This window comes from Ranitomeya variabilis, chromosome 6 (assembly GCF_051348905.1).
Source record: "Ranitomeya variabilis isolate aRanVar5 chromosome 6, aRanVar5.hap1, whole genome shotgun sequence".
Taxonomy (NCBI): Eukaryota; Metazoa; Chordata; class Amphibia; order Anura; family Dendrobatidae; genus Ranitomeya; species Ranitomeya variabilis.
The window spans coordinates 40,143,631-40,169,048 of NC_135237.1; the positions used below are offsets into that span (position 1 = coordinate 40,143,631).

At 45.9% G+C, this 25,418-nt stretch overlaps 1 protein-coding gene across 1 annotated transcript in view; it reads right to left on the reverse strand.

Moving 5' to 3' along the window:
* CUBN (cubilin) overlaps positions 1–25,418 on the reverse strand; it is a 247,056-nt gene that overhangs the window by 22,866 nt on the left and 198,772 nt on the right. Inside the window, exons 45-55 of the mRNA XM_077268299.1 lie at positions 24,761–24,939; positions 24,299–24,508; positions 20,964–21,104; positions 6,836–7,017; positions 6,448–6,619; positions 5,295–5,651; positions 4,371–4,492; positions 3,627–3,852; positions 3,011–3,198; positions 2,260–2,416; positions 1,516–1,665 (exon numbers count right to left, since the gene is read on the reverse strand). Of these exons, the coding sequence (XP_077124414.1) occupies positions 1,516–1,665; positions 2,260–2,416; positions 3,011–3,198; positions 3,627–3,852; positions 4,371–4,492; positions 5,295–5,651; positions 6,448–6,619; positions 6,836–7,017; positions 20,964–21,104; positions 24,299–24,508; positions 24,761–24,939 (2,084 nt within the window). The remainder of the gene's footprint in view (positions 1–1,515; positions 1,666–2,259; positions 2,417–3,010; positions 3,199–3,626; positions 3,853–4,370; positions 4,493–5,294; positions 5,652–6,447; positions 6,620–6,835; positions 7,018–20,963; positions 21,105–24,298; positions 24,509–24,760; positions 24,940–25,418) is intronic.

Consider the following 25,418-nt stretch of genomic DNA (forward strand, 5'->3'; position numbering starts at 1 on the left):
CCCTACTGCATTTATTACTTTCAGCTCTGCTGATCCACGTGCCGTCCTGTATATTCAGATCTACTGGTCCTCGTTGTTTCACATGCTGTCCATTTGTCCAGTTCTGCTGCATCAATGCCTCCAGTTCTTGCTGTTCACCCTGATCTTCAACATAACAAGTCCAGGTGAGCCCTTAACACCTAACTTTACAGTGGGCACAATGCAGTCAGTTGGGTAAAGCCCTCCTGGCATTCGCTAAACCCAGACTCTTCCATCAGATGCCAAATAGAGACATATAATCCATCACATTCCACTGCTGCGGAGTCCAGTGGTGCGGGCCTTACACCACTTCATCCGAAGCTTGGTATTGTGCTTGGTAATGTACGGCTGCATGCAGCTGCTCAGGCATGAAGCTCCCGGCGGGGGCGCAGTGTTTGTGCTGATGTTAACACCAGAGGAGGTCTGGACTCTGCAGTTATGGAATCAGCAGAGCGTTGGTGACTTTTCTGCCGTCTACTCCTCAGCACTTGGTCTGTAATGTTATGGGGTCTCCACTTCGTGGCTGAGTTCTTTCCACCTCTCAATAATGTCACTCACAGGTGATGGGGAAGATTCAGGAGAAAGAAATGTCATGAACGGCATGTTACACTGGTGGCTGTTATTACAGGACCGCTCTGGTATCAGTGAGCTCTGCACCACCGGCCGGTCTGTCACATGTTAGTAAAGGCAGACGACATGGCGGGGGGCCGGATGTTATATACTGGGGGCAATAGGGTCAGATATTATACACCGGGGTCAATAGGGCCAGATGTTATACACTGGGGGCAAAAGGGACAGATATTATACACCAGGAGCAATAGGGCCAGATATTATACACCGGGGTCAATAGGGCCAGATGTTATACACTGGGGGCAAAAGGGCCAGATGTTATACACTGGGGGCAAAAGGGCCAGATGTTATACACTGGGGGCAAAAGGGCCAGATGTTATACACTGGGGGCAAAAGGGCCAGATGTTATACACTGGGGGCAAAAGGGCCAGATGTTATACACTGGGGTCAATAGGGCCAGATGTTATACACTGGGGGCAAAAGGGACAGATATTAAACACCAGGGGCAATAGGGCCAGATGTTATACACCGGGGGCAATAGGGACAGATGTTATACACCGGGGGCAATAGGGCCAGATGTTATATACTAGGGGTAAAAGGGCCAGATGTTATACACTGGGGGCAATAGGGCCAGTTGTTATACACCGGGGCAATAAGCCCAGATGTTATACACCAAGGGGTGAGGGGCCGAATTTATACTCCGGGGCAATGGAGCTGAATGAAAACCTGAGTTTATTTATTAAGACATGCGTCCAATACTTTTCTCCATATAATGTACATACAGCGATATTTCATATTTTTATTTTGAAGCCGGAGATGGATTTGGAATACTTTTACCAACTCTACGACTCTACAGCTCTGTGTATAAATGCAATAAATGAGGATTTCACTAGATAATCTCCGTGGATTTGATGTGCAAACACTCACCCTCCACTTCGAAGGTAAGGAAGGTGAGGGCGATGAACATGCCGTCGTCAGCGTGGATGGTATAATTGCAGTTTACATTGTTCTCGTATTTATTAGGATAATTCAAAGAAACAATCCGACCGCTCAACCTTGTGAAGTTTGCACCGCACCCTGCAAAAGAAAATCATTAATATCACAAGGAGTTGGACTTCTCTGTACAAAAAGGATCTAATAAACTGATGGCAGAAAGAACTAAAATCAAGGAGGGGTCTAATTGTTGTAACATAGGTCAGATTCCCACCAAATGGTTATTATTGGCATATTCTAATGATATATCACTAATTTCTAGGGTAAAGCAGCCCTATAAATAGTTATTCTTTACTTTTTTTCAGTGTGAGCAGTTTTTTAAACACAGATGGTCATCATTTCCCAACATCTTGCTGGCATGTGCTCGGCTCAGCGATGGGACTGTGTTATTATTCTCGTATTAGCTATTTATGACGCTCGTTCTCATGTTTCTGCTTTTCATTACCTCTGATCTCTGTGATCCTCTGACAAAAGCACACGTAAAACACGCACACAAGTCAGCGTGAAGATCCAGATCTTAGTATTGGCTTGAGAGAGAACCATAACATTTTGAATCAATGAATCATAGAAAATGAACAAAGCCTACCCCTATTGTATAATACATACAGAGATGTTTGCAGTTTGGGGTTAAAATGCCCTTCTGGCCTCGTTTATGGACCACTTGGGATTGTTACTTACTACTGTTGAAGCTGGTCATGAAGCCGTTCCCTGGCTCATCTTGGGATTGGAAGGTCAACTTTATGGTATTGCCAGGAGAAATGATAGGACTGGGCACGGTATTTCCACAGGCTGTTAACAACAGGGCCTCGTCTGACTCTTCAACACCGCTCCATACCTGACGAAGGTCACAGAGAGAAATTGTAAACTCTTTGGATCTTCGGGGTAAGATACTAAGATCTATACCACGGCTCTGACTTATTTGAAGGAAATATCTCTGCTTTATAAGAGACACTGAGGCTGAAGAGTCCTCAATTATACACTAGAGGTTTACGTGAGTTCCTACCGACCATCGGCATAGGTGACATAGACATATTAGCTTCTAGACAATGGCGTAAGATGAAGTTCGTGGACCCCAATGCAAAATCTCCTAGAGGGCTTTCAATTATCATGGGTCCCACTGTGTACGGGACTGATGGAGATAACAGAATCTGTCAGTTCCATAGACAATGAATCGAGAAGGGGTGAGCACGCGGGACTCATGCCCCATTCAAATGGGAGACTTCGGAGTACCGCTCTAATTACAACGTATTGACTAGGCTAGTTGATAGGTGATATATCGTTATGGTCGGCCAACCCATTCAAGAAATGAATGACGGCTAAGTGCTGTATCCAAAAATATACAGACATAAAAGCTGGACGTTCACTTTAAAAAAAAAAAAATATGTTGAATTTAGCTCTGAATTACGGAACATAATTGATTTGTACTGACCTTCACAAAGCTTCTCTCACATTGTCCTCTGCTATTTGGAATATTGAAGTTTTCATTGAAATCCAGTTCAAAATGGCTGCTCTGTTGTGTCCGGATGTTCCATGTGCACCGGCTGTTGACGGGGAAATTTAGAGGCCAACCTGGAGATTTAATATTGCCGCTGTCTGCACTGATGTCGCCACCGCACCCTGGAAATATACAAGAAAAATTAATGATGAACACTACCGAGATTGTATAGGTGGGCGACCAGGGAATATTTATGTCCATATGCCCTATTGACACATATTGTATGGACATCATAAAATCGGGGGTTCTCCACTTGGGATGTCGTAGAGGCTGTGTACGGCTCCTGTTTTGGCAGATTTGAGCTCTTCTTATATTACAAGGGCAGCTATACATAAGAATGGTGGCCATGTCATGACTAGAAAGCCATGGCTTGCCTCCTTGTCTTGGCGGATGTTGGGAAAATCAGCTCTTTGGCCGTTGTGTAGACAATGGGATCTGGGGCGGTTATGTTTGCCCCATTTTGAAAGCAGATGTCACCCCTTTATGATGTGTTCTTGGTTTGCATTTCGGTTGGTAAGCAGGGGCCATGTAAGAAGGACGCGTTACTCACCTAGTGAGCCGGACGTCCAGTTGGCATAAAACCCTCCACCATTCATTGAACGCTCGGCGTTGAAGATGACTAACAGCTTGTTAGATCCGGACTGTACTGTTCCCGGAGACGTAGAGCCACAGTATTGTCCTATAACGGGTGATCCGGCCGACGCTCCGTTCACCAGTGTGACTGAATCCCACCGGCAGACCGAATGATACTCCAGGTTGAAATTTGCAAAGGAAAGCTAGAAATGGAGACCATGTGATATCCTTTTACATCCACACCATGACCCGTTGACATTACACTAATATTGTCGCTAGAGAAGAAAACGTGTAAGAGGATCAGGGGAACTTTTTGAAGTTTTTACTTATTTAGTTCATTTTTTTGGATGGAGGTACTGTTATTACATTTTGTGTTATGGTTCTGACATTAGCATGACCAGCAGAGCAAACAGTTATTGGTAGGTAATGGAGATATTTAGGAACATTCCCAAAATGTTCTCAATATTATCTAGGTCTATGGCACCCCCCCAAAAAAAAAACCTCTATGGGCCTATACTGTATCCCATACGGCTCCGATGGTCTCTGGGGTATGGATTCCGTGCACAGGATACCAACAGATTTAGGATTTAGGCCTTCACATGAATTCAGGTCAGATACAGTAGGATATCCCCTCTAGGAGTGGTCAGGCTCGGTGACTCTACACTTATTGCTCATTTAGGTTTTGATCAGAACTTTTTGGAATTTTTCAGAAAAGACTCACAGTAATTATGTCTCCTTCTGGGGCCTCCAAGAGCCAGGCACAGTGGCTAAGAGCTGGATATTCTTCAGGAAAGTTGGGGCTAGCTACAACTCCGGACGCCCCACTCTGTACTCCGCCGCAACCTACAACAGGACAGAAACTATTGTTATAAGGAATCGTTAGATAGAAACTGTTACCAGTTAATCTGAGAGCAGCATGATGTAGGGGCAGAGACTCTGATTCCAGCGATGTGCCACTGACTGAGCCGCTTGCTGTAGTTTCTATAAAATCACTCACTTATCAGGAGATTATCACTAGAGGACAGAACAGAGAAACTTACCCAGCAGTGACTCTGGAGATGGAACACGACTCTGCCGTGTAAACTGGGAGCCTCTGATCTGCTCCTCTGATTGACGTGTGCGGTGTGCTCCTGAACATTGACAGTTTGTACCGGCAGCATGGCTGATGCTGGAAGTAGAGGACGCTTCGCCTCTGCAGCATCAATCCAGCCAGTTTTAGATCAGCACTTACAAGCTCCACTGAAAAGAGCTTGTAAGCACTGCGCATGCTCAACCACCACTGCTAGATTACAGAAGAGGCCAGTAACCTAAATAATGAGCATTAAACAGTAACATCCCCCTGTTCTTGAGAACCTAGAGGACTTTTATTAACAAGTGTAATTAGCAAGTTGCTTGATTTTACCAGCACTTTGCAATTTTAACCATTAGAGGTGTTGACAGAAAGGTAGTGCAGAAGTTGTCAGTTTGCGCCTGATAGATCTCTACTTTCAAAATGTGATCTAGGGATCTCATCTGGTTTTCCCTGATGGAATCTAACCCTATATATGGATGGAACCTGTTTGAAAAAGTCCAGCTCATTGGACCGGCATGTTATTAGCCATGTCCGACAACAAATATGACAAATATCATGGAATGTGACCTTTACCTGTAAATGAATAATCAGCAGCAAACCCGCGGTCTTCCACTTCCGCGTTGCTTACAAAACGCACCCAGATTCTGGCGGCCAGAAGAGCGAGGGGAACAGACGGCTTAGTCCGTCCGCACACTCGGGAGACGACCTCGCCTTCGGCGTGATCCCGGCGGATTTCTATGAAGTCCTTCTGGCAGTCCTGGTGCGGCTCCAGCTGCAGGGCCTTGAACTCGATGAATGTCGTGGAGTTATAGGCGTTTGGATTGTGAATTGTCCATTCGCAGTTCAGGTTCTTTGCGTAATTCGCCACCCGATCAAATCCTGGAGACGTGAAGTTTCCCCCAGGAGCGTCCATGAGTGACCCACCGCAAACTGCAAGATAAATGTGTCTGGCGTTACCTATAACCGAGCTGTATCCACTTCTACTAAAGCGCGAAGCAATGGTCAAAATGGGACAATTTATTGGGGATTGTCCATCAGATCCGACCTCCGTATATCATGGTCCGAGTACGGACTGCAACAATACAAAAACTCTCGCACTGCTCATAAATCCCTCCTGCCAGATTGGGTTTTTTATTCTTTTGAGACTTATTAGACAATGGGGCGTAACTTCAGTGCACCACATTGTGCCCACATTTTTGTGCAAAAAACCTTGTTCTTAAAATAAGCCAACCATGACGTGGCCTACAGATCGACAACGAGTCTACAGATAAGCGACATTTATCATCCAGCGATAGCCACTGTGACAAATCTGGTGCATCTGCACAACACTCCACCTGTAACACCATCTCTAAGTCTGTCGTATTTTCTCTTATCCGAGAGAATCGGGAACGAGTATACTAGTCACATTCTGACCATAGTCTGAGACGATTTCCTCAGATGAGGAGAAGATGTGAAAAAAAAAATGTCTCCATTTTTTCCATTCTATCAGCATGTGAAAATCTAACTGCACTCAGATGCCATCAGAGTGCAGTCCGATGTTTCCAAGGACTTATTGACTTGCGTGGACTCCAATTATTGGATCCATCTTGGGCGTGCTTTGATTTTTTTAATCAGACCAGCTGAGTCCAAGCAAGACACATGGCAATTCGCATTGGTCCGATGTTTTGTCAGATCGCACTCGGATTGAAAATACGGCCATGTGCTTGAGCCCTTATTAGTTATTTACCAGCATCTTCCAATGAAGTGAATGTAGCCTGGAATCCTCCGCTGGACACGGACCCATCTGTGATAAATGACACTTTCATGGTGTTGCCTGAAGATCTGATTATCGTGTCTGGAGCGATGTTACCACAAAGTTTTGCCAAAAGAGGTGACTGATGGCGATAACCATTGTACACCTGTGATCGGAAGACAAAGTAACAGCAGTATTACTGGAACTAACTGACAGCACAATGGTGACATACGGGGGAACCAAAAGGACAGAGAAGTAGCCGTGGTGTCGCCAGCACCCAAAGATCCACTGTATCAACATCAAAACAGTCTGATGATGTGTTAGATCAGGGAGTCTTAACAAAGACCCCATAAATACCCCAGACCCTCTGCATAGGACTTACAGCCACATAGTCATTAGTACAGCTCTGGTGGTCTTGCAGTTGTAGGTCGTGAATTGTCAGGGTCACACGTTTCCCCTCTGGCACTGTTATTCTCCATTCACAGACGCGATTGTGAGGGTACAGATTGGGATAATTGGGAGAATTTAATGTCCCGGTGATTCCATTAATATACCCTCCGCACTCTGTAACATAAAGCATTATTTCTGCAATTCTAATTTCAAACAATATTTCTAAAAACATCATTGTGCTCCGCAGCCGTACATACAATAATAGTGAATGGTGGATCCTGTGTTATCTACTGTATATAGAGGTGTTATCACTTATCAGTCATTGTACAGGAGGAGGAGGTGAGCTGTGACATCACCTATTGTGAATGGTGGATCCTGTGTTATCTGCTGTATTTAGAGGTGTTATCAGTCATTGTACAGGAGGAGGAGGTGAGCTGTGACATCTCCTATTGTGGATGGTGGATCCTGTGTTATCTACTGTATATAGAGGTGTTATCTGTTGTGAATTAGACTTTTTGGCTCCCTCTTGTGGTCACTAGTGATATGACACTTTGATATTCCTTCCCTTGCTTGGTACCCACCTGGCCTCGTTAGTCCAGGGGTGTCGCTATTTGAACTTCCTGGATTTTCAGTCTGGTGCCTGGCATCGTTGTAATCAGATCCTTCTGTTTGCTCCCTTCTGCTGGTCCTGGTTCTTTGCAAAATTAAGCTAAGTCCTGCTTTCTTGTTTTTGGTTATTTACTGTGCTCTTATTTTTGTCCAGCTTGTACTAAATGTGATTCCTGATACTGCTGGAAGCTCTAGGGGGCGGATGTTCTCCCCCCGTGCCGTTAGACGGTTCGGGGGTTCTTGAATATTCCGCGTGGAGTTTTTGTGAGGGTTTTTGCTGACCATATAAGTCATCTTCCTATATTCTGCTATTAGTTAGTGGGCCTCTCTTTGCTAAAAACCTAGTTCATTTCTTGCGTTTGTCTTTTCTTCTTACCTCACCGTTATTATTTGTTGGGGGCTTGTATCCAACTTTTTGGGGTATTTCCTCTGGAGGCAAGAAAGGTCTTTCTTTTCCCTGCTAGGGTTAGTTAGTTCTCCGGCTGGCGCGAGACGTCTAGAATCAACGTAGGTACGTTCCCCGGCTGCTGTTATTTGTGTGCTAGGTTCAGGTATATGGTCAGCCCAGTTACCACTGCCCTATGAGCTGGGTTTTATGTTTGCAGACTTCGCTATTTGTCTTTGAGACCCCCTGCCATTGGGGTCATAACAGTATGCCAGGCCATAAGTGAATATTTAATGCATTGCAGAAGTGGGATTATAAGAAAGGAAATTCTGAGGTTTTTTTTTTTTTTTTTTTCTTTCTTTCCTCCCCTTTATCTCAGAGTGGCTGGAGCCTTGCTGCAGACATGAATGTCCAGACCTTGATTACTAGTGTGGATCAGCTTGCTGCTCGTGTGCAGAGTATTCAAGATTTTGTTACTAGCAGTCCTATGTCAGAACCTAAAATACCTATTCCGGAATTGTTCTCTGGAGACCGATTTAAATTTAGAAATTTCAGGAATAATTGTAAATTGTTTCTATCTCTGAGACCTCGTTCGTCTGGAGACTCAGCTCAGCAAGTAAAAATTGTTATCTCTTTCTTACGGGGCGACCCTCAGGATTGGGCCTTCTCGTTAGCGTCAGGCGATCCGGCTTTGGCAGATGTTGATGCGTTTTTTCTGGCGCTTGGGTTGCTATACGAGGAGCCTAATCTTGAAATTCAGGCAGAAAAGGCCTTGCTGGCTATCTCTCAGGGCCAGGATGAAGCTGAAGTTTATTGCCAAAAATTTCGGAAATGGTCCGTGCTTACTCAGTGGAATGAGTGTGCTCTGGCCGCAAATTTCAGAAATGGCCTTTCTGAAGCCATTAAGAATGTGATGGTGGGTTTCTCCGTTCCTACAAGTCTGAATGATTCCATGGCGTTGGCTATTCAAATTGACCGGCGTTTACGGGAGCGCAAAGTCGCTAATCCTCTGGTGGTGTTGTCTGAACAGACACCTGATTTAATGCAATGTGATAGAATTTAGACTAGAATCGAATGGAAAAATCATAGACGTCAGAATGGGTTGTGTTTTTACTGTGGTGATTCTACACATGTTATATCAGCATGCTCTAAACGCCTAACAAAGGTTGTTAGTCCGGTCGCCATTGGTAATTTGCAACCTAAATTTATTTTGTCTGTGACTTTAATTTGCTCATTGTCTTCCTATCCTGTTATGGCGTTTGTGGATTCAGGTGCTGCCCTGAGTCTTATGGACTTGTCGTTTGCCAAGCGCTGTGGTTTTGTTCTGGAGCCTTTGGTTAATCATATTCCTCTGAGAGGTATTGATGCTACGCCATTGGCGGAAAATAAGCTGCAGTTTTGGACACAGGTGACCATGTGCATGTCTCCTGAACATCGAGAGGTGATTCGTTTTCTTGTTTTGCATAAAATGCATGATTTGGTCGTTTTGGGTCTACCATGGTTACAAACTCACAATCCAGTTTTGGATTGGAAGGCAATGTCTGTGTCAAGTTGGGGCTGTCAGGGAATTCATTGCGATTCCCCGCCGGTGTCTATTGCTTCCTCTACTCCTTCGGATGTTCCTGAGTATTTGTCTGATTATCAGGATGTATTCAGCGAGTCCAGGTCCAGTGCTCTTCCTCCTCATAGGGACTGTGACTGCGCTATAGATTTGATTCCAGGTAGTAAGTTTCCTAAGGGAAGATTATTTAATCTGTCTGTACCTGAGCATACCGCAATGCGTTCGTATATTAAGGAGTCTCTGGAGAAGGGACATATTCGTCCATCCTCTTCCCCTCTTGGTGCGGGATTTTTCTTTGTGGCCAAGAAGGACGGATCTTTGAGACCTTGTATAGACTATCGACTTCTGAATAAAATCACTGTTAAATTTCAGTATCCTTTGCCTCTGTTGTCGGACTTGTTTGCCCGGATTAAGGGTGCCAAGTGGTTCACCAAGATAGACATTCGTGGTGCGTACAACCTTGTGCGCATTAAGCAGGGAGATGAATGGAAAACTGCATTTAATACCCCCGAAGGTCATTTTGAGTACTTGGTGATGCCTTTTGGGCTCTCTAATGCTCCTTCAGTGTTTCAGTCCTTTATGCATGACATCTTCCGGAAGTATCTGGATAAATTTATGATTGTTTATCTGGATGATATTCTGTTTTTTTCTGATGATTGGGACTCCCATGTAAGGCAGGTCAGGATGGTGTTTCAGGTTTTGCATGAGAATGCTTTGTTTATTAAGGGCTCAAAGTGTCTCTTTGGAGTGCAGAAGGTTTCCTTTTTGGGTTTTATCTTCTCCCCTTCTGCTGTGGAGATGGACCCAGTCAAGGTCCGAGCTATTCATGATTGGACTCAGCCCACGTCGGTTAAGAGTCTTCAGAAGTTCTTGGGTTTTGCTAACTTCTACCGTCGTTTTATCGCTAATTTTTCTAGCGTTGTTAAACCTTTGACGGATATGACCAAGAAAGGTTCTGATGTTGCTAACTGGGCTCCTGCAGCCGTGGAGGCTTTTCAGGAGCTGAAGCGCCGGTTTACTTCGGCACCTGTTTTGTGTCAGCCTGATGTCTCGCTTCCCTTTCAGGTTGAAGTGGATGCTTCTGAGATCGGTGCAGGGGCCGGTTTGTCGCAGAGAAGCCCTGGTTGCTAAGTAATGAGACCATGTGCTTTTTTTTCTAGGAAATTTTCGCCTGCTGAGCGGAATTATGATGTTGGCAATCGGGAGTTGTTGGCCATGAAGTGGGCATTTGAGGAGTGGCGTCATTGGCTCGAGGGTGCTAAGCATCGTGTGGTGGTTTTGACTGATCACAAAAATCTGATGTATCTCGAGTCTGCTAAACGCCTGAATCCTAGACAGGCCCGTTGGTCATTGTTTTTCTCCCGTTTTGACTTCGTGGTCTCGTACCTGCCTGGTTCAAAGAATGTTAAGGCTGATGCTCTTTCTAGGAGCTTTGTGCCTGACTCTCCTGGAGCCTCAGAGCCAGTTGGTATTCTTAAAGAGGGAGTAATCTTGTCGGCCATTTCTCCGGATTTGCGACGTGTGTTGCAGAGATTTCAGGCTGGTAGACCTGACTCTTGTCCACCTGACAGACTGTTTGTTCCTGATAAATGGACCAGTAGAGTAATTTCCGAGGTTCACTCCTCGGTGTTGTCAGGGCATCCGGGTATTTTTGGCACCAGAGATTTGGTGGCTAGGTCCTTTTGGTGGCCTTCCTTGTCACGGGATGTGCGGTCATTTGTGCAGTCCTGTGGGACTTGTGCTCGGGCTAAGCCTTGCTGTTCTCGTGCCAGCGGGTTGCTTTTGCCCTTGCCTGTCCCGAAGAGGCCTTGGACACACATTTCCATGGATTTCATTTCGGATCTTCCAGTGTCTCGGGGCATGTCTGTCATCTGGGTGGTATGTGATCGCTTTTCCAAGATGGTCCATTTGGTGCCCTTGCCTAAGCTGCCTTCCTCTTCTGATCTGGTTCCGTTATTCTTTCAGAATGTGGTTCGTTTGCACGGCATTCCTGAGAATATCGTGTCTGACAGAGGATCCCAGTTTGTTTCCAGGTTCTGGCGATCCTTTTGTGCTAAGATGGGCATTGATTTGTCGTTTTCATCTGCCTTTCATCCTCAGACTAATGGCCAAACTGAGCGAACAAATCAGACTCTAGAGGCTTATTTGAGATGTTTTGTTTCTGCAGATCAGGATGATTGGGTGACCTTCTTGCCGTTGGCTGAGTTTGCCCTTAATAATCGGGCTAGTTCCGCTACCTTGGTTTCGCCATTTTTCTGCAACTCTGGTTTCCATCCTCGTTTTTCCTCGGGACATGTGGAGCCGTCTGACTGTCCTGGGGTGGATTCTGTGGTGGATAGGTTGCAGCGGATTTGGGATCATGTGGTGGACAACTTGAAGTTGTCACAGGAGAAGGCTCAGCGTTTTGCCAACCGCCGCCGCGGTGTGGGTCCCCGACTTCGTGTTGGGGATTTGGTGTGGCTGTCTTCTCGGTTTGTTCCTATGAAGGTCTCCTCTCCTAAATTTAAGCCTCGCTTCATCGGTCCTTATAAGATTTTGGAAATCCTTAATCCAGTGTCCTTTCGCTTGGAACTTCCTGTGTCGTTTGCCATTCACAACGTGTTCCATAGGTCTTTGTTGCGGCGGTACGTTGTGCCTGTGGTTCCTTCTGTTGAGCCTCCTGCTCCGGTGTTGGTTGGGGGCGAGTTGGAGTACGTGGTGGAAAAGATCTTGGATTCTCGTCTCTCCAGGCGGAGGCTTCAGTATCTGGTCAAGTGGAAGGGCTATGGTCAGGAGGATAATTCCTGGGTGGTCGCCTCTGATGTGCATGCGGCCGATTTGGTTCGTGCCTTTCACGCTGCTCATCCTGATCGCCCTGGTGGTCTTGGTGAGGGTTCGGTGACCCCTCCTTAAGGGGGGGGTACTGTTGTGAATTAGACTTTTTGGCTCCCTCTTGTGGTCACTAGTAATATGACACTTTGATATTCCTTCCCTTGCTTGGTACCCACCTGGCCTCGTTAGTCCAGGGGTGTCGCTATTTGAACTTCCTGGATTTTCAGTCTGGTGCCTGGCATCGTTGTAATCAGATCCTTCTGTTTGCTCCTTTCTGCTGGTCCTGGTTCTTTGCAAAATTAAGCTAAGTCCTGCTTTCTTGTTTTTGGTTATTTACTGTGCTCTTATTTTTGTCCAGCTTGTACTAAATGTGATTCCTGATACTGCTGGAAGCTCTAGGGGGCGGATGTTCTCCCCCCGTGCCGTTAGACGGTTCGGTGTCATGAATCCCCAATGGCTAGGGATAGCACAGGACAAGCAAAGTACAAATAAATAACGGACGAGCTCTAGGGTGATGGAACCTGGGCTGACCGCTGCCCTACGCCTGACAAACGCAACTAGAGATAGCCAGGGAGCGTGCCTACGTTGTTTCTAGACGCCACGCACCAGCCTAAGAGCTAACTAGTACTGCAGAGAAAATAAAGACCTCACTTGCCTCCAGAGGAATGAACCCCAAAAGATATAGTTGCCCCCTCACATGTATTGACGGTGAAATGAGAGGAAGGCACACACATAGAGATGATATATATAGATTTAGCAAATTGAGGCCCGCTGTAAACTAGAAAGCAGAACGATACAAAAGGGGACTGAGCGGTCAGCAAAAATCCCTAATCAAAAAACCATCCTGAGATTACAAGAACCCATGTGCCAACTCATGGCACATGGGGAGAACCTCAGTCCACTAGAGCTACCAGCTAGCATAGAGACATAATAAGCAAGCTGGACAAAAAACCAAACAACTGAAAATCAGCACTTAGCTTATCCTGAAAGATCTGGGAGCAGGTAGGCAGGAACCAAACAGAGCACATCTGAATACATTGATAGCCGGCAAGGGAATGACAGAAAGGCCAGGTAAAATAGGAAACACCCAGCCTCTGATGGACAGGTGGAAACCAAAGGCCGCAACCCACCAAAGTCACCCAGTACCAGCAGTAACCACCAGAGGGAGCCCACAAACAGAATCCACAACAGTACCCCCCCCTTGAGGAGGGGTCACCGAACCCTCACGAGAACCCCCAGGGCGATCAGGGTGAGCTCTATGGAAGGCGCGGACCAAATCAGTCGCATGAACATCGGAGGCGACCACCCAGGAATTATCCTCCTGACCATAACCCTTCCACTTAACCAAATACTGGAGTTTGCGTCTGGAAACACGAGAATCCAAGATCTTCTCAACAACATACTCCAATTCTCCCTCCACCAGCACCGGAGCAGGAGGCTCAACCGAAGGAACAACGGGCACCTCATACCTCCGCAACAACGACCGATGGAACACATTATGAATAGCAAACGATGCTGGGAGATCCAAACGAAAAGATACAGGGTTAAGAATCTCCGAGATCCTATAAGGACCGATGAACCGAGGCTTGAACTTAGGAGAAGAGACCTTCATAGGGACAAAACGAGAAGACAACCACACCAAATCCCCAACAAGAAGTCGGGGACCCACGCGGCAACGGCGATTAGCAAACTGCTGAGTCTTCTCCTGAGATAACTTCAAATTGTCCACCACCTGATTCCAAATCTGATGTAGCCTGTCCACCACCATGTCCACTCCAGGACAATCCGAAGACTCCACCTGACCAGAGGAAAAACGAGGATGAAACCCCGAATTACAAAAAAAAGGAGAGACCAACGTGGCAGAACTAGCCCGATTATTAAGAGCAAATTCGGCCAGTGGCAAAAAAGGAACCCAGTCATCTTGGTCAGCAGAAACAAAACACCTCAAATAAGTTTCCAAGGTCTGATTAGTTCGCTCCGTCTGGCCATTCGTCTGAGGATGGAATGCAGACGAGAAAGACAAATCAATGCCCATCTTGGCACAAAACGTCCGCCAAAATCTAGACACAAACTGGGATCCCCTGTCAGAAACGATATTCTCCGGAATCCCATGCAAACGAACCACGTTCTGAAAAAATAAAGGGACCAACTCAGAGGAGGAAGGCAACTTAGGCAAGGGCACCAAATGAACCATCTTAGAAAAGCGGTCACACACAACCCAGATAACGGACATTTTCTGTGAACCCGGGAGATCAGAAATAAAATCCATGGAAATGTGCGTCCAAGGCCTCTTCGGGATGGGCAAGGATAACAACAACCCACTGGCCCGAGAACAGCAAGGCTTAGCTCGAGCACACACTTCACAAGACTGCACAAAGGTACGCACATCCCTAGACAAGGAAGGCCACCAAAAAGACCTGGCCACCAAGTCTCTAGTACCAAATATTCCAGGATGACCAGCCAACACAGAAGAATGGACCTCGGAGATGACTCTACTGGTCCAATCATCCGGAACAAACAGTCTTTCTGGTGGACAACGATCCGGTTTATCAACCTGAAACTCCTGCAATGCACGTCGCAAGTCTGGGGATACGGCGGACAATATTACCCCATCCCTAAGGATACCAGTAGGCCCAGAGTCTCCAGGAGAGTCAGGCACAAAACTCCTGGAAAGAGCATCTGCCTTCACATTCTTTGAACCTGGCAGGTATGAAACCACAAAATTGAAACGAGAAAAAAACAACGACCAACGAGCCTGTCTAGGATTCAAACGCCTGGCAGACTCAAGGTAAATGAGATTCTTGTGATCAGTCAAGACCACCACACGATGTTTAGCACCCTCAAGCCAATGACGCCACTCCTCAAATGCCCACTTCATGGCCAAAAGCTCCCGATTACCCACATCATAATTGCGCTCGGCGGGCGAGAATTTTCTAGAGAAGAATGCACATGGCTTCATCACCGAGCCATCAGAACTTCTCTGTGACAAAACCGCCCCCGCTCCAATCTCGGAAGCATCAACCTCAACCTGAAAAGGAAGTGAAACATCTGGTTGACACAACACAGGAGCAGAAGAAAACCGGCGCTTAAGTTCCTGAAAGGCCCCCACAGCCGCAGGAGACCAATTAGCAACATCAGCACCCTTTTTAGTTAAATCAGTCAAAGGTTTAACAATACTGGAAAAATTTGCAATGAACCGACGATAAAAATTAGCAAACCCCAAGAACTTCTGTAGGCTCTTAACAGATGTAGGTTGTGTCCAGTCACAAATTGCCTGAACCTTAACGGGATCCATCTCAATAGTAGAAGGAGAAAAAATGTACCCCAAAAAAGAAATCTTCTGGACTCCGAAGAGACACTTTGAGCCCTTCACAAACAGAGAATTGGCCCGCAGAACCTGAAACACCTTCCTGACCTGTAGAACATGAGACTCCCAGTCATCAGAAAACACCAAAATATCATCCAAATACACAATCATAAACTTATCCAGATATTCACGGAAAATATTGTGCATAAAGGACTGAAAGACTGACGGAGCATTGGAGAGTCCAAAAGGCATTACCAAATACTCAAAATGGCCCTCAGGCGTATTAAATGCGGTTTTCCACTCATCACCTTGTTTTATCCGCACCAGATTATACGCACCGCGAAGATCTATCTTGGTGAACCACCTAGCCCCCTTAATGCGAGCAAACAAGTCAGTCAATAATGGCAATGGATACTGATATTTGACTGTAATCTTATTCAGAAGGCGATAATCTATACAAGGCCTCAGGGAACCATCTTTTTTTGCCACGAAAAAAAAACCTGCTCCCAGAGGGGACGAAGATGGACGAATATGTCCCTTTTCCAAGGACTCCTTAATATAATTCCGCATAGCAGTATGCTCTGGCAGTGACAGATTAAATAAACGACCCTTAGGGAACTTACTGCCAGGAATCAATTCTATAGCACAGTCACAATCTCTATGAGGAGGGAGCGAATTGAGCTTAGGCTCCTCAAAAACATCCCTATAGTCAGACAAAAACTCAGGGATCTCAGAAGGAGTAGATGAAGCGATAGAAATCGGAGGTGCATCATCATGAACCCCCTGACATCCCCAGCTTAACACAGACATTGTTTTCCAGTCCAGGACAGGATTATGAGTTTGTAACCATGGCAGACCCAGCACTAGTACATCATGTAAATTATACAGTACAAGGAAGCGAATCACCTCCTGATGAATGGGAGTCATGCGCATGGTCACTTGTGTCCAATACTGCGGTTTATTCATAGCCAATGGTGTAGAGTCAATTCCCTTCAGAGGAATAGGGACTTCCAGAGGCTCCAGACTAAAACCGCAGCGTTTAGCAAATGACCAATCCATAAGACTCAGGGCGGCGCCCGAATCCACATAGGCATCAACGGAAATGGAAGACAGTGAAAAAATCAGAGTCACAGACAAAATGAACTTAGGCTGCAGAGTACCAATGGCAAAAGATTTATCAAGCTTTCTTGTGCGTTTAGAGCATGCTGATATAACATGAGCATGAGCTGAATCACCACAATAAAAACACAATCCATTTTTCCGCCTATAACTTTGCCGTTCACTTCTGGACTGAATTCTATCACATTGCATAGTCTCAGGTGCCTGTTCAGAAGACACCGCCAACTGGTGCACAGGTTTGCGCTCCCGCAAACGCCGATCAATCTGAATGGCCATAGCCATAGACTCATTCAGACCTGTAGGCGTAGGGAACCCCACCATAATATCCTTAATGGCCTCAGAAAGACCATTTCTGAAGTTTGCAGCCAGGGCGCACTCATTCCACTGAGTAAGCACCGACCATTTCCGAAATTTTTGACAATATATTTCCGCTTCATCATGCCCCTGAGAGAGGGCTAATAAAGCCTTTTCAGCCTGAATCTCCAGGTTGGGTTCCTCATAGAGCAATCCCAATGCCAGAAAAAACGCATCCACACTGAGCAATGCAGGATCCCCTGGTGCCAATGCAAATGCCCAATTCTGAGGGTCGCCCCGCAGGAAAGATATTACAATCCTGACCTGTTGAGCAGGGTCTCCAGAGGAGCGAGATTTTAAAGAAAGAAACAATTTACAATTGTTCCTGAAATTCAGGAAGGTAGATCTATCTCCAGAGAAGAACTCTGGAATAGGAATTCTAGGTTCAGACATGGGAGTGTGAACAACAAAATCCTGTATGTTTTGAAATTTTGCCGCGAGATTACTCAGGCTGGAAGCCAAACTCTGGACATCCATGTTAAACAGCTAAGATCAGAGCCATTCAAGGGTTAAGAGGAGGTAAGAAGCAGCTAGACAGCAATTAAGGGCTAGGCAGCAAAACTCTGAAGGGAAAAAAAAATTTTTTCCCTTAAACACTTCTATTTCTCCTGCTTCAGCCCAAACAATTAACACTTTGTGGGCCGGCTATACTGTCATGAATCCCCAATGGCTAGGGATAGCACAGGACAAGCAAAGTACAAATAAATAACGGACGAGCTCTAGGGTGATGGAACCTGGGCTGACCGCTGCCCTACGCCTGACAAACGCAACTAGAGATAGCCAGGGAGCGTGCCTACGTTGGTTCTAGACGCCACGCACCAGCCTAAGAGCTAACTAGTACTGCAGAGAAAATAAAGACTTCACTTGCCTCCAGAGGAATGAACCCCAAAAGATATAGTTGCCCCCTCACATGTATTGACGGTGAAATGAGAGGAAGGCACACACATAGAGATGATATATATAGATTTAGCAAATTGAGGCCCGCTGTAAACTAGAAAGCAGAACGATACAAAAGGGGACTGAGCGGTCAGCAAAAAACCCTAATCAAAAAACCATCCTGAGATTACAAGAACCCATGTGCCAACTCATGGCACATGGGGAGAACCTCAGTCCACTAGAGCTACCAGCTAGCATAGAGACATAATAAGCAAGCTGGACAAAAAACCAAACAACTGAAAATCAGCACTTAGCTTATCCTGAAAGATCTGGGAGCAGGTAGGCAGGAACCAAACAGAGCACATCTGAATACATTGATAGCCGGCAAGGGAATGACAGAAAGGCCAGGTAAAATAGGAAACACCCAGCCTCTGATGGACAGGTGGAAACCAAAGGCCGCAACCCACCAAAGTCACCCAGTACCAGCAGTAACCACCAGAGGGAGCCCACAAACAGAATCCACAACAGTTCGGGGGTTCTTGAATATTCCGCGTGGAGTTTTTGTGAGGGTTTTTGCTGACCATATAAGTCATCTTCCTATATTCTGCTATTAGTTAGTGGGCCTCTCTTTGCTAAAAACCTAGTTCATTTCTTGCGTTTGTCTTTTCTTCTTACCTCACCGTTATTATTTGTTGGGGGCTTGTATCCAACTTTTTGGGGTATTTCCTCTGGAGGCAAGAAAGGTCTTTCTTTTCCCTGCTAGGGTTAGTTAGTTCTCCGGCTGGCGCGAGACGTCTAGAATCAACGTAGGTACGTTCCCCGGCTGCTGTTATTTGTGTGCTAGGTTCAGGTATATGGTCAGCCCAGTTACCACTGCCCTATGAGCTGGGTTTTATGTTTGCAGACTTCGCTATTTGTCTTTGAGACCCCCTGCCATTGGGGTCATAACAGTTATCAGTCATTGTACAGGAGGAGGAGGTGAGCTGTGACATCACCTATTGTGAATGGTGGATCCTGTGTTATGTACTGTATATAGAGGTGTTATCAGTCATTGTACAGGAGGAGGAGGAGGTGAGCTGTGACATTACCTATTGTGAATGGTGGATTCTGTGTTATCTACTGTATGTAGAGGTGTTATCAGTCATTGTACAGGAGGAGGAGGTGAGCTGTGACATCACCTATTGTGAATGATGGATCCTGTGTTATGTACTGTATATAGAGGTGTTATCAGTCATTGTACAGGAGGAGGTGAGCTGTGACATCACCTATTGTGAATGGTGGATCCTGTGTTATCTACTGTATATAGAGGTGTTATCAGTCATTGTACAGAAGGAGGAGGTGAGCTGTGTCATCACCTATTGTGAATGGTGGATCTGTGTTATCTACTGCATGTAGATGTGTTATCAGTCATTGTACAGGAGGAGGAGGTAAGCTGTGACATCACCTAATGTGAATGGTGGATCCTGTGTTATCTACTGTGTATAGAGGTGTTATCAGTCATTGTACAGGAGGAGGAGGTGAGCTGTGACATCACCTATTGTGAATGGTGGATCCTGTGTTATCTACTGTATATAGAGGTGTTATCAGTCATTGTACAGAAGGAGGAGGTGAGCTGTGACATCACCTATTGTGAATGGTGGATCTGTGTTATCTACTGTATATAGATGTGTTATCAGTCATTGTACAGGAGGAGGAGGTAAGCTGTGACATCACCTAATGTGAATGGTGGATCCTGTGTTATCTACTGTATATAGAGGTGTTATCAGCCATTGTACAGGAGGAGGAGGTAAGCTGTGACATCACCTAATGTGAATGGTGGATCCTGTGTTATCTACTGCATATAGAGGTGTTATCAGTCATTGTACAGGAGGAGGAGGTGAGCTGTGACATCACCTATTGTGAATGGTGGATCCTGTGTTATCTACTGTATATAGAGGTGTTTTCAGTCATTGTACAGGAGGAGGAGGTGAGCTGTGACATCTCCTATTGTGAATGGTGGATCCTGTGTTATCTACTGTATATAGAGGTGTTATCAGTCATTGTACAGGAGGAGGAGGTGAGCTGTGACATCTCCTATTGTGAATGGTGGATCCTGTGTTATCTACTGTATATAGAGGTGTAATCAGTCATTGTACAGGAGGAGGAGGTGAGCTGTGATATCACCTATTGTGAATGGTGGATTCTGCATTATCTACTCTACATAGAGGGATTATCAGTCATTGTACAGGAGGAGGAGGAGGAGGAGGTGAGCTGTGACATCACCTATTGTGAATGGTGGATCCTGTGTTATCTACTGTATATAGAGGTGTTATCACTACCAGTCATTATACAGGAGGAGGAGGTGAGCTGTGACATCACCTATTGTGAATGGTGGATGCTGTGTTATCTACTGTATATAGAGGTGTTATCAGTCATTGTACAGGAGGAGGAGGTGAGCTGTGACATCACCTATTGTGAATGGTGGATCCTGTGTTATCTACTGTGTATAGAGGTGTTATCAGTCATTGTACAGGAGGAGGAGGTGAGCTGTGACATCACCTATTGTGAATGGTGGATCCTGTGTTATCTACTGTATATAGAGGTATTATCAGGTGTTTTTGATAACTGTAATCCTGTCTGTGATGATAATGAGACTTCTTGAAATTCATCTGTAAAGAATAGGAAGTGTGAGTTTAGTAATTGACCTAGTGTCCAGAGTGAAAATGGCAAAATGACCATTTTTTTATTTAGATACAAACTTGAAAAAAAAATATCAAAAAGTAAAAAAATATATATTTAACATAAAACCTGATTAAACAATAGGATATTTTCTGATGACACATTCCGTATAACGGAATCTGCCGGTAGCTTGATGCTGTGTGATAGCCGACAGCCTTAGATAGAAGAGCTGTAGAGATGTAGAACTTTACCTTTGTGTAGGGTTTTAATAGCAGCAAGTGGAATTATAATCTGGTGATTGACTCTCCCACAAGTGCCCGCTGGACATTCCCTAACTAAGTGCTGCTCACAACCCCTATTCCCTGTTTTTGAGTGACGGCTGAAGCATCCCGCCAGGGATTACCCGAGATTACGGAGTTATACTGCCCTGAGTGTCTCACCTTCCACACTGGCTTCATAGTGCAGGCGGAAGCCCTTGGCATTCACAGATCCATCACTGACAAATTTCACGTAGGCGAAGCTGTCGGAGGTCCTCACCTCTCCTGGCATTGTGTTATTGCAAAACTTTCCTAATAGTTTACCTATATAAGTAAAGGAAAAAAAAATATTTTTATTTACTTTTTATAGTGGAAAGGATTATGTACAAGAGCCAATAAGGGGCTAAAATTGCACCTAAAATCCGAATATTGTATTTGCATGAAGTTCTCATCAACTAGACACAATGATGATTTAACACGGATGGAAATGTCTAGAAAATGCAATGTGACATTTTAATTATTGATGCAGCACTAGTGGGGCCTGGCATGGGCTCACTTTCTGGAGATAAACAAAGGGGTCTGACACTGGCACACACTACGTGGAGATACAGAGGGAGAAATAAGTATTGAACAAGTCATCATTTTCTAAGTAAGGGCTGTCCCACACGTCCAGATAATTCTAAATCGGTACCGGAGTTATCCGTGTCCGTGTGCCTGGGAACTCACGGAGGCCATACGTGCGGCACACGTGTGCCGCCCGTATGGCGAGTGGGTACCACACGGAGCGTGTGGTACCCACTCTGCATCATGCTGAAGCCGTGATTCATATGTTCCCTGCAGCAGCGTTTGCTGCAGAGAAAATATGAATAATAGTGTTTAAAATAAAGATCTATGTGTCCGCCGCCCCCCCACCCCCTGTGCGCCCCCCCGCTGGTCAGAAAATACTTACCCGGGTCCTCCGTCGGCTGTCGCTCCTTCCTGGTCTGGCCGCGGCTTCTAGTGTATGCGGTCACGTGGGGCCGATCATTTACAGTCATGAATATCTGGCTCCACCTCCCATAGGGGCGGAGCCGACTATTCATGATTGTAAATGATCGGCCCCACGTGACCGCATACAGTAAGCCGCGGCCAGACCAGGAAGGAGCGACAGCCGACGGGGGACCCGGGTAAGTATTTTCTGACCAGCGGGGGGGCGCACAGGGGGTGGGGGGGCGGCGGACACATAGATCTTTATTTTAAACACTATTATTCATATTTTCTCTGCAGCAAACGCTGCTGCAGAGAGGATATGAATCGCGGCTTCAGCACCATGTGGGGGGGACAGCGCTTACTGTAGCGTTGTCTCCTGCACGCACACGGACCCCAGATGGAGAATGTCCGTGTGAGGTCCGTGTTTTACACGGACCCATTGACTCTATTGGGTCCGTGTAATACGTGCGCTCCCACGAACACTGACATGTCTCCGTGTTTGGCACACGGAGACACGGTCCACAAAAAATCAATGACATCTGAACAGATGCATTGATTTTTATGGGTCTACATGTGTCAGTGTCTCCGGTACGTGAGGAAACTGTCACCTCACGTACCGGAGCCACTGACGTGTGAAACCGGCCTAAATCTGTTTCTAAAGGTGCTATTGACATTAAATTCTCACCAGATGTCGGTAACAACCTGCCCAATCCACACAGGCAAAGAAATCATCCATAGAAGTCCATAAATTATGTGTACTAATGAGAAATTACACTGGAAAAAGTATTGAACACGCTTACTGAAATGTATTCAATACTTCGTACAAAAGCCTTTGTTGGTGATGAAGCTTTAAGACCTAGACCTAGTCAATGTCCTTTATGTGACTGCCCCTTTAAGGAGGTTTTCTAGTTTCTAGTAATAATCTTTGTGCTTGCTGCCACTGAATGCAAACAGTGTCTACAAAAAAAAAAGACCTAATAACTCTTATAGAGGGGTTTAAGTATGTCCAGTCTATTGTCGAAAAACATTGACACCAGGCTGACACATTTTATTTGCACTAAAACATTGTAGCAAACTACCAGGACATGAAAGTAAAGCAAAACTTGCATATGGGGCACCCTCTAGGACCATGGGGTGCTCGGGCCAGGTCGGACAGTTCTTAAAGGGGATGTGGTCACGGCAGCAGTGACCCGGTCCGTGGCCCTGGGCGTCCAATTATAGGTGAAATAAAGGGGAAATAAAGTTTATGGGAGATTGTTCGTGACACCACCTGTGGTACCCGGCAATAAAGGTGTTAGCCGATGCTGCTTCATTGTCCGCTGGGGCCGTTGGTGATGCAGCAGAGTTCGTACAGCTCTCCACAGGTAGAACTAGACCCCAGTGCAACTGTATGTAGAAGTGATGAGATGATGATGGTTGTGGTAGGTCGGGCAGGTGTTGTAGGAATAACGCAAGGATACAATAAGGTGCAGTTTCCACCTTACTCACAGTTCTCCAGTCCACAAACGCCAGCCTGGTGCTGTGTCCTTCAGGTCAGTGGCCCAGCAAACTCACAGGTAGATTGGGATGCACCTTTCCAGGACTCCTTTCATATGCCTTTCTCTGGCCATCTCGCAATACTGGCCTCCACTTCTCCTGCCCAGCGCCTTACCCCCAGTGTCCCAAGCCAGCAGTCACGAACCTGGCGACGTTCTCTGAGTCCACTGGATTCTATATGGCTGCCTTTTTGGCGAAGTATGGGTGGATGTGGCTGTGCATCTTGCAAAAGCCACAGCCTCCGGTTTCTTAGCTGAACTTGAAGCATTCCACTAAGTTGGGGCCGGTCCCCTAAATGTGACTTGGTCTCTCCATGTCTGGATGCAGGCCCCACAAGTGGCTTCTGCACTTCCCATGCCCCTAGGGCCCCTTCTGTCCTTCTGGGAGCTTCTTTATGTCTCTCTCACACTTTTCTGTTCTGTCTATCAGGAGCTGCAGACCCTCACGTCTGCTCAGCTCCACTTCTCCTCTCAGACTCCCTCTCTGCCTTCTAGACTGTTCTAACTGCCTTGTAAGCTCCTCCCCTACTCTACCTTCCCCACCCACTCCCCAACACCCTTTTCTATCCAGCCTGGGATGAAGCCTTCCTCCCTAAGGGACTGAACTGGTGTGTGTTGGATGTGACTGTTAGAGTCCTGGGTGGTGCTCCCTCCTTACCTGAGAGTGGGATACCACACCTCTGGGTGAGGTGCAATACCTCTGCGGCAAGTGGACCCCAGAGGCGCCACACATATGCTTTTATTTTGTACATACCTAGAACAAGGGTCGCTTCAGCTCTTGAGAAACTGCAGGTCCCAGCATTCCATGACAGCTGCAGACAGTCAGGTAGCTTATCAGAGCATGCTGCGAGTTGTAGTTCCACCACAGCTGGAGTGCTGCAGGTTGCCGACCCTTGCACTATAAGATCTAGCAGTTCATTAGGGGACAGATGCCCAGTCCCTCCACACTTCTGGGCCTCACCGCACCTAGGTAATCCAGCCCTACTATATGATGTGACGTACGAGTGAACTCACCAGATGCGTCATATTCACGGATTTCTACAAAGTCACTTAAGCAATTTGATGAATTCTGAAGATCCAGAGACTGAAATCTGATGATCAAGTAATGTCCTGTAGGACCATTGAGGAACCATTCACAGGAGGAGGCGTCTGGGTAACTCTGAGTTGGGTAACCAGGACTCTGGATGATGCCGCTCTGCCCATAGTGTGCTCCTCCACAAGTAGCTGCAGACACATAAAGTGCAAATATTATCAAAGAAAATCAAATTGAAGAAAATAAAGTATCTAGTGACCGAATTAATGGGCCAAACTATGTGATATTACAATTAGAACTCATCTCTGTGTGTCGCAGAAGATCAGTCATGTCCTCCTCCAGCTCATCCTCACTTTCCTGTGTCTGGCTGTAAGACAGCTGACTGCAGCAGGAGCCTCTCCCCTTTGCAGCAGATGGTAGATTATGGTGGTCCAGCAGCTTACCTATGGAGTACTGGGCATTGAATCCTGCACGGGGTGTGCTCCCATCTGTTCTAAACCTCACGTACATAGCCTTGCCCAAGGATTTATAGGTGACGGGTAATGTGTTCCCACACAGTTTTGCAAGGACCCTACTGGCAGAATCCGCACCATCTCTTAATTCCAGGTAACTGCTGCTGCAACTAAGAAAATGTGTTTTGTATTAGAAGCCAAAACATGATGTAAAAATGTACTAAAAATGGGAATATCCATGACTCCAGAGTAATGTGACAGCTGAGCTTCATCAGGGAAGCTTCATTAGTTTCCCTGGTAGTGTCCAGTTTTTGTTCTTATTTTGTTCCCGCTGCTTCTCTCTTTATTCATTTATTTATTTACTTTTTTAAATCCAGAAAAACCAAAAGGAAAGAATGCACCCAGTAACAAATCGCACCGTGTCAGTTTGTATTTTAAAGTTAGATTTGTACAGTAGATCGTGGCGAGAGGAATGTCTAGCACGATTGTAAGCATAACCATTCTGCGACTATAACCCCTCTCATAGAGTCTCGATTTAAGATCAATAGCCTGTCTTTCAAAGTCGGCACCACTTGAACAGATCCTTCGCAAGCGAAGAAACTGTCCAGTAGGGACCGACCGAATTACATGCGCTGGATGAGCTGAAGAG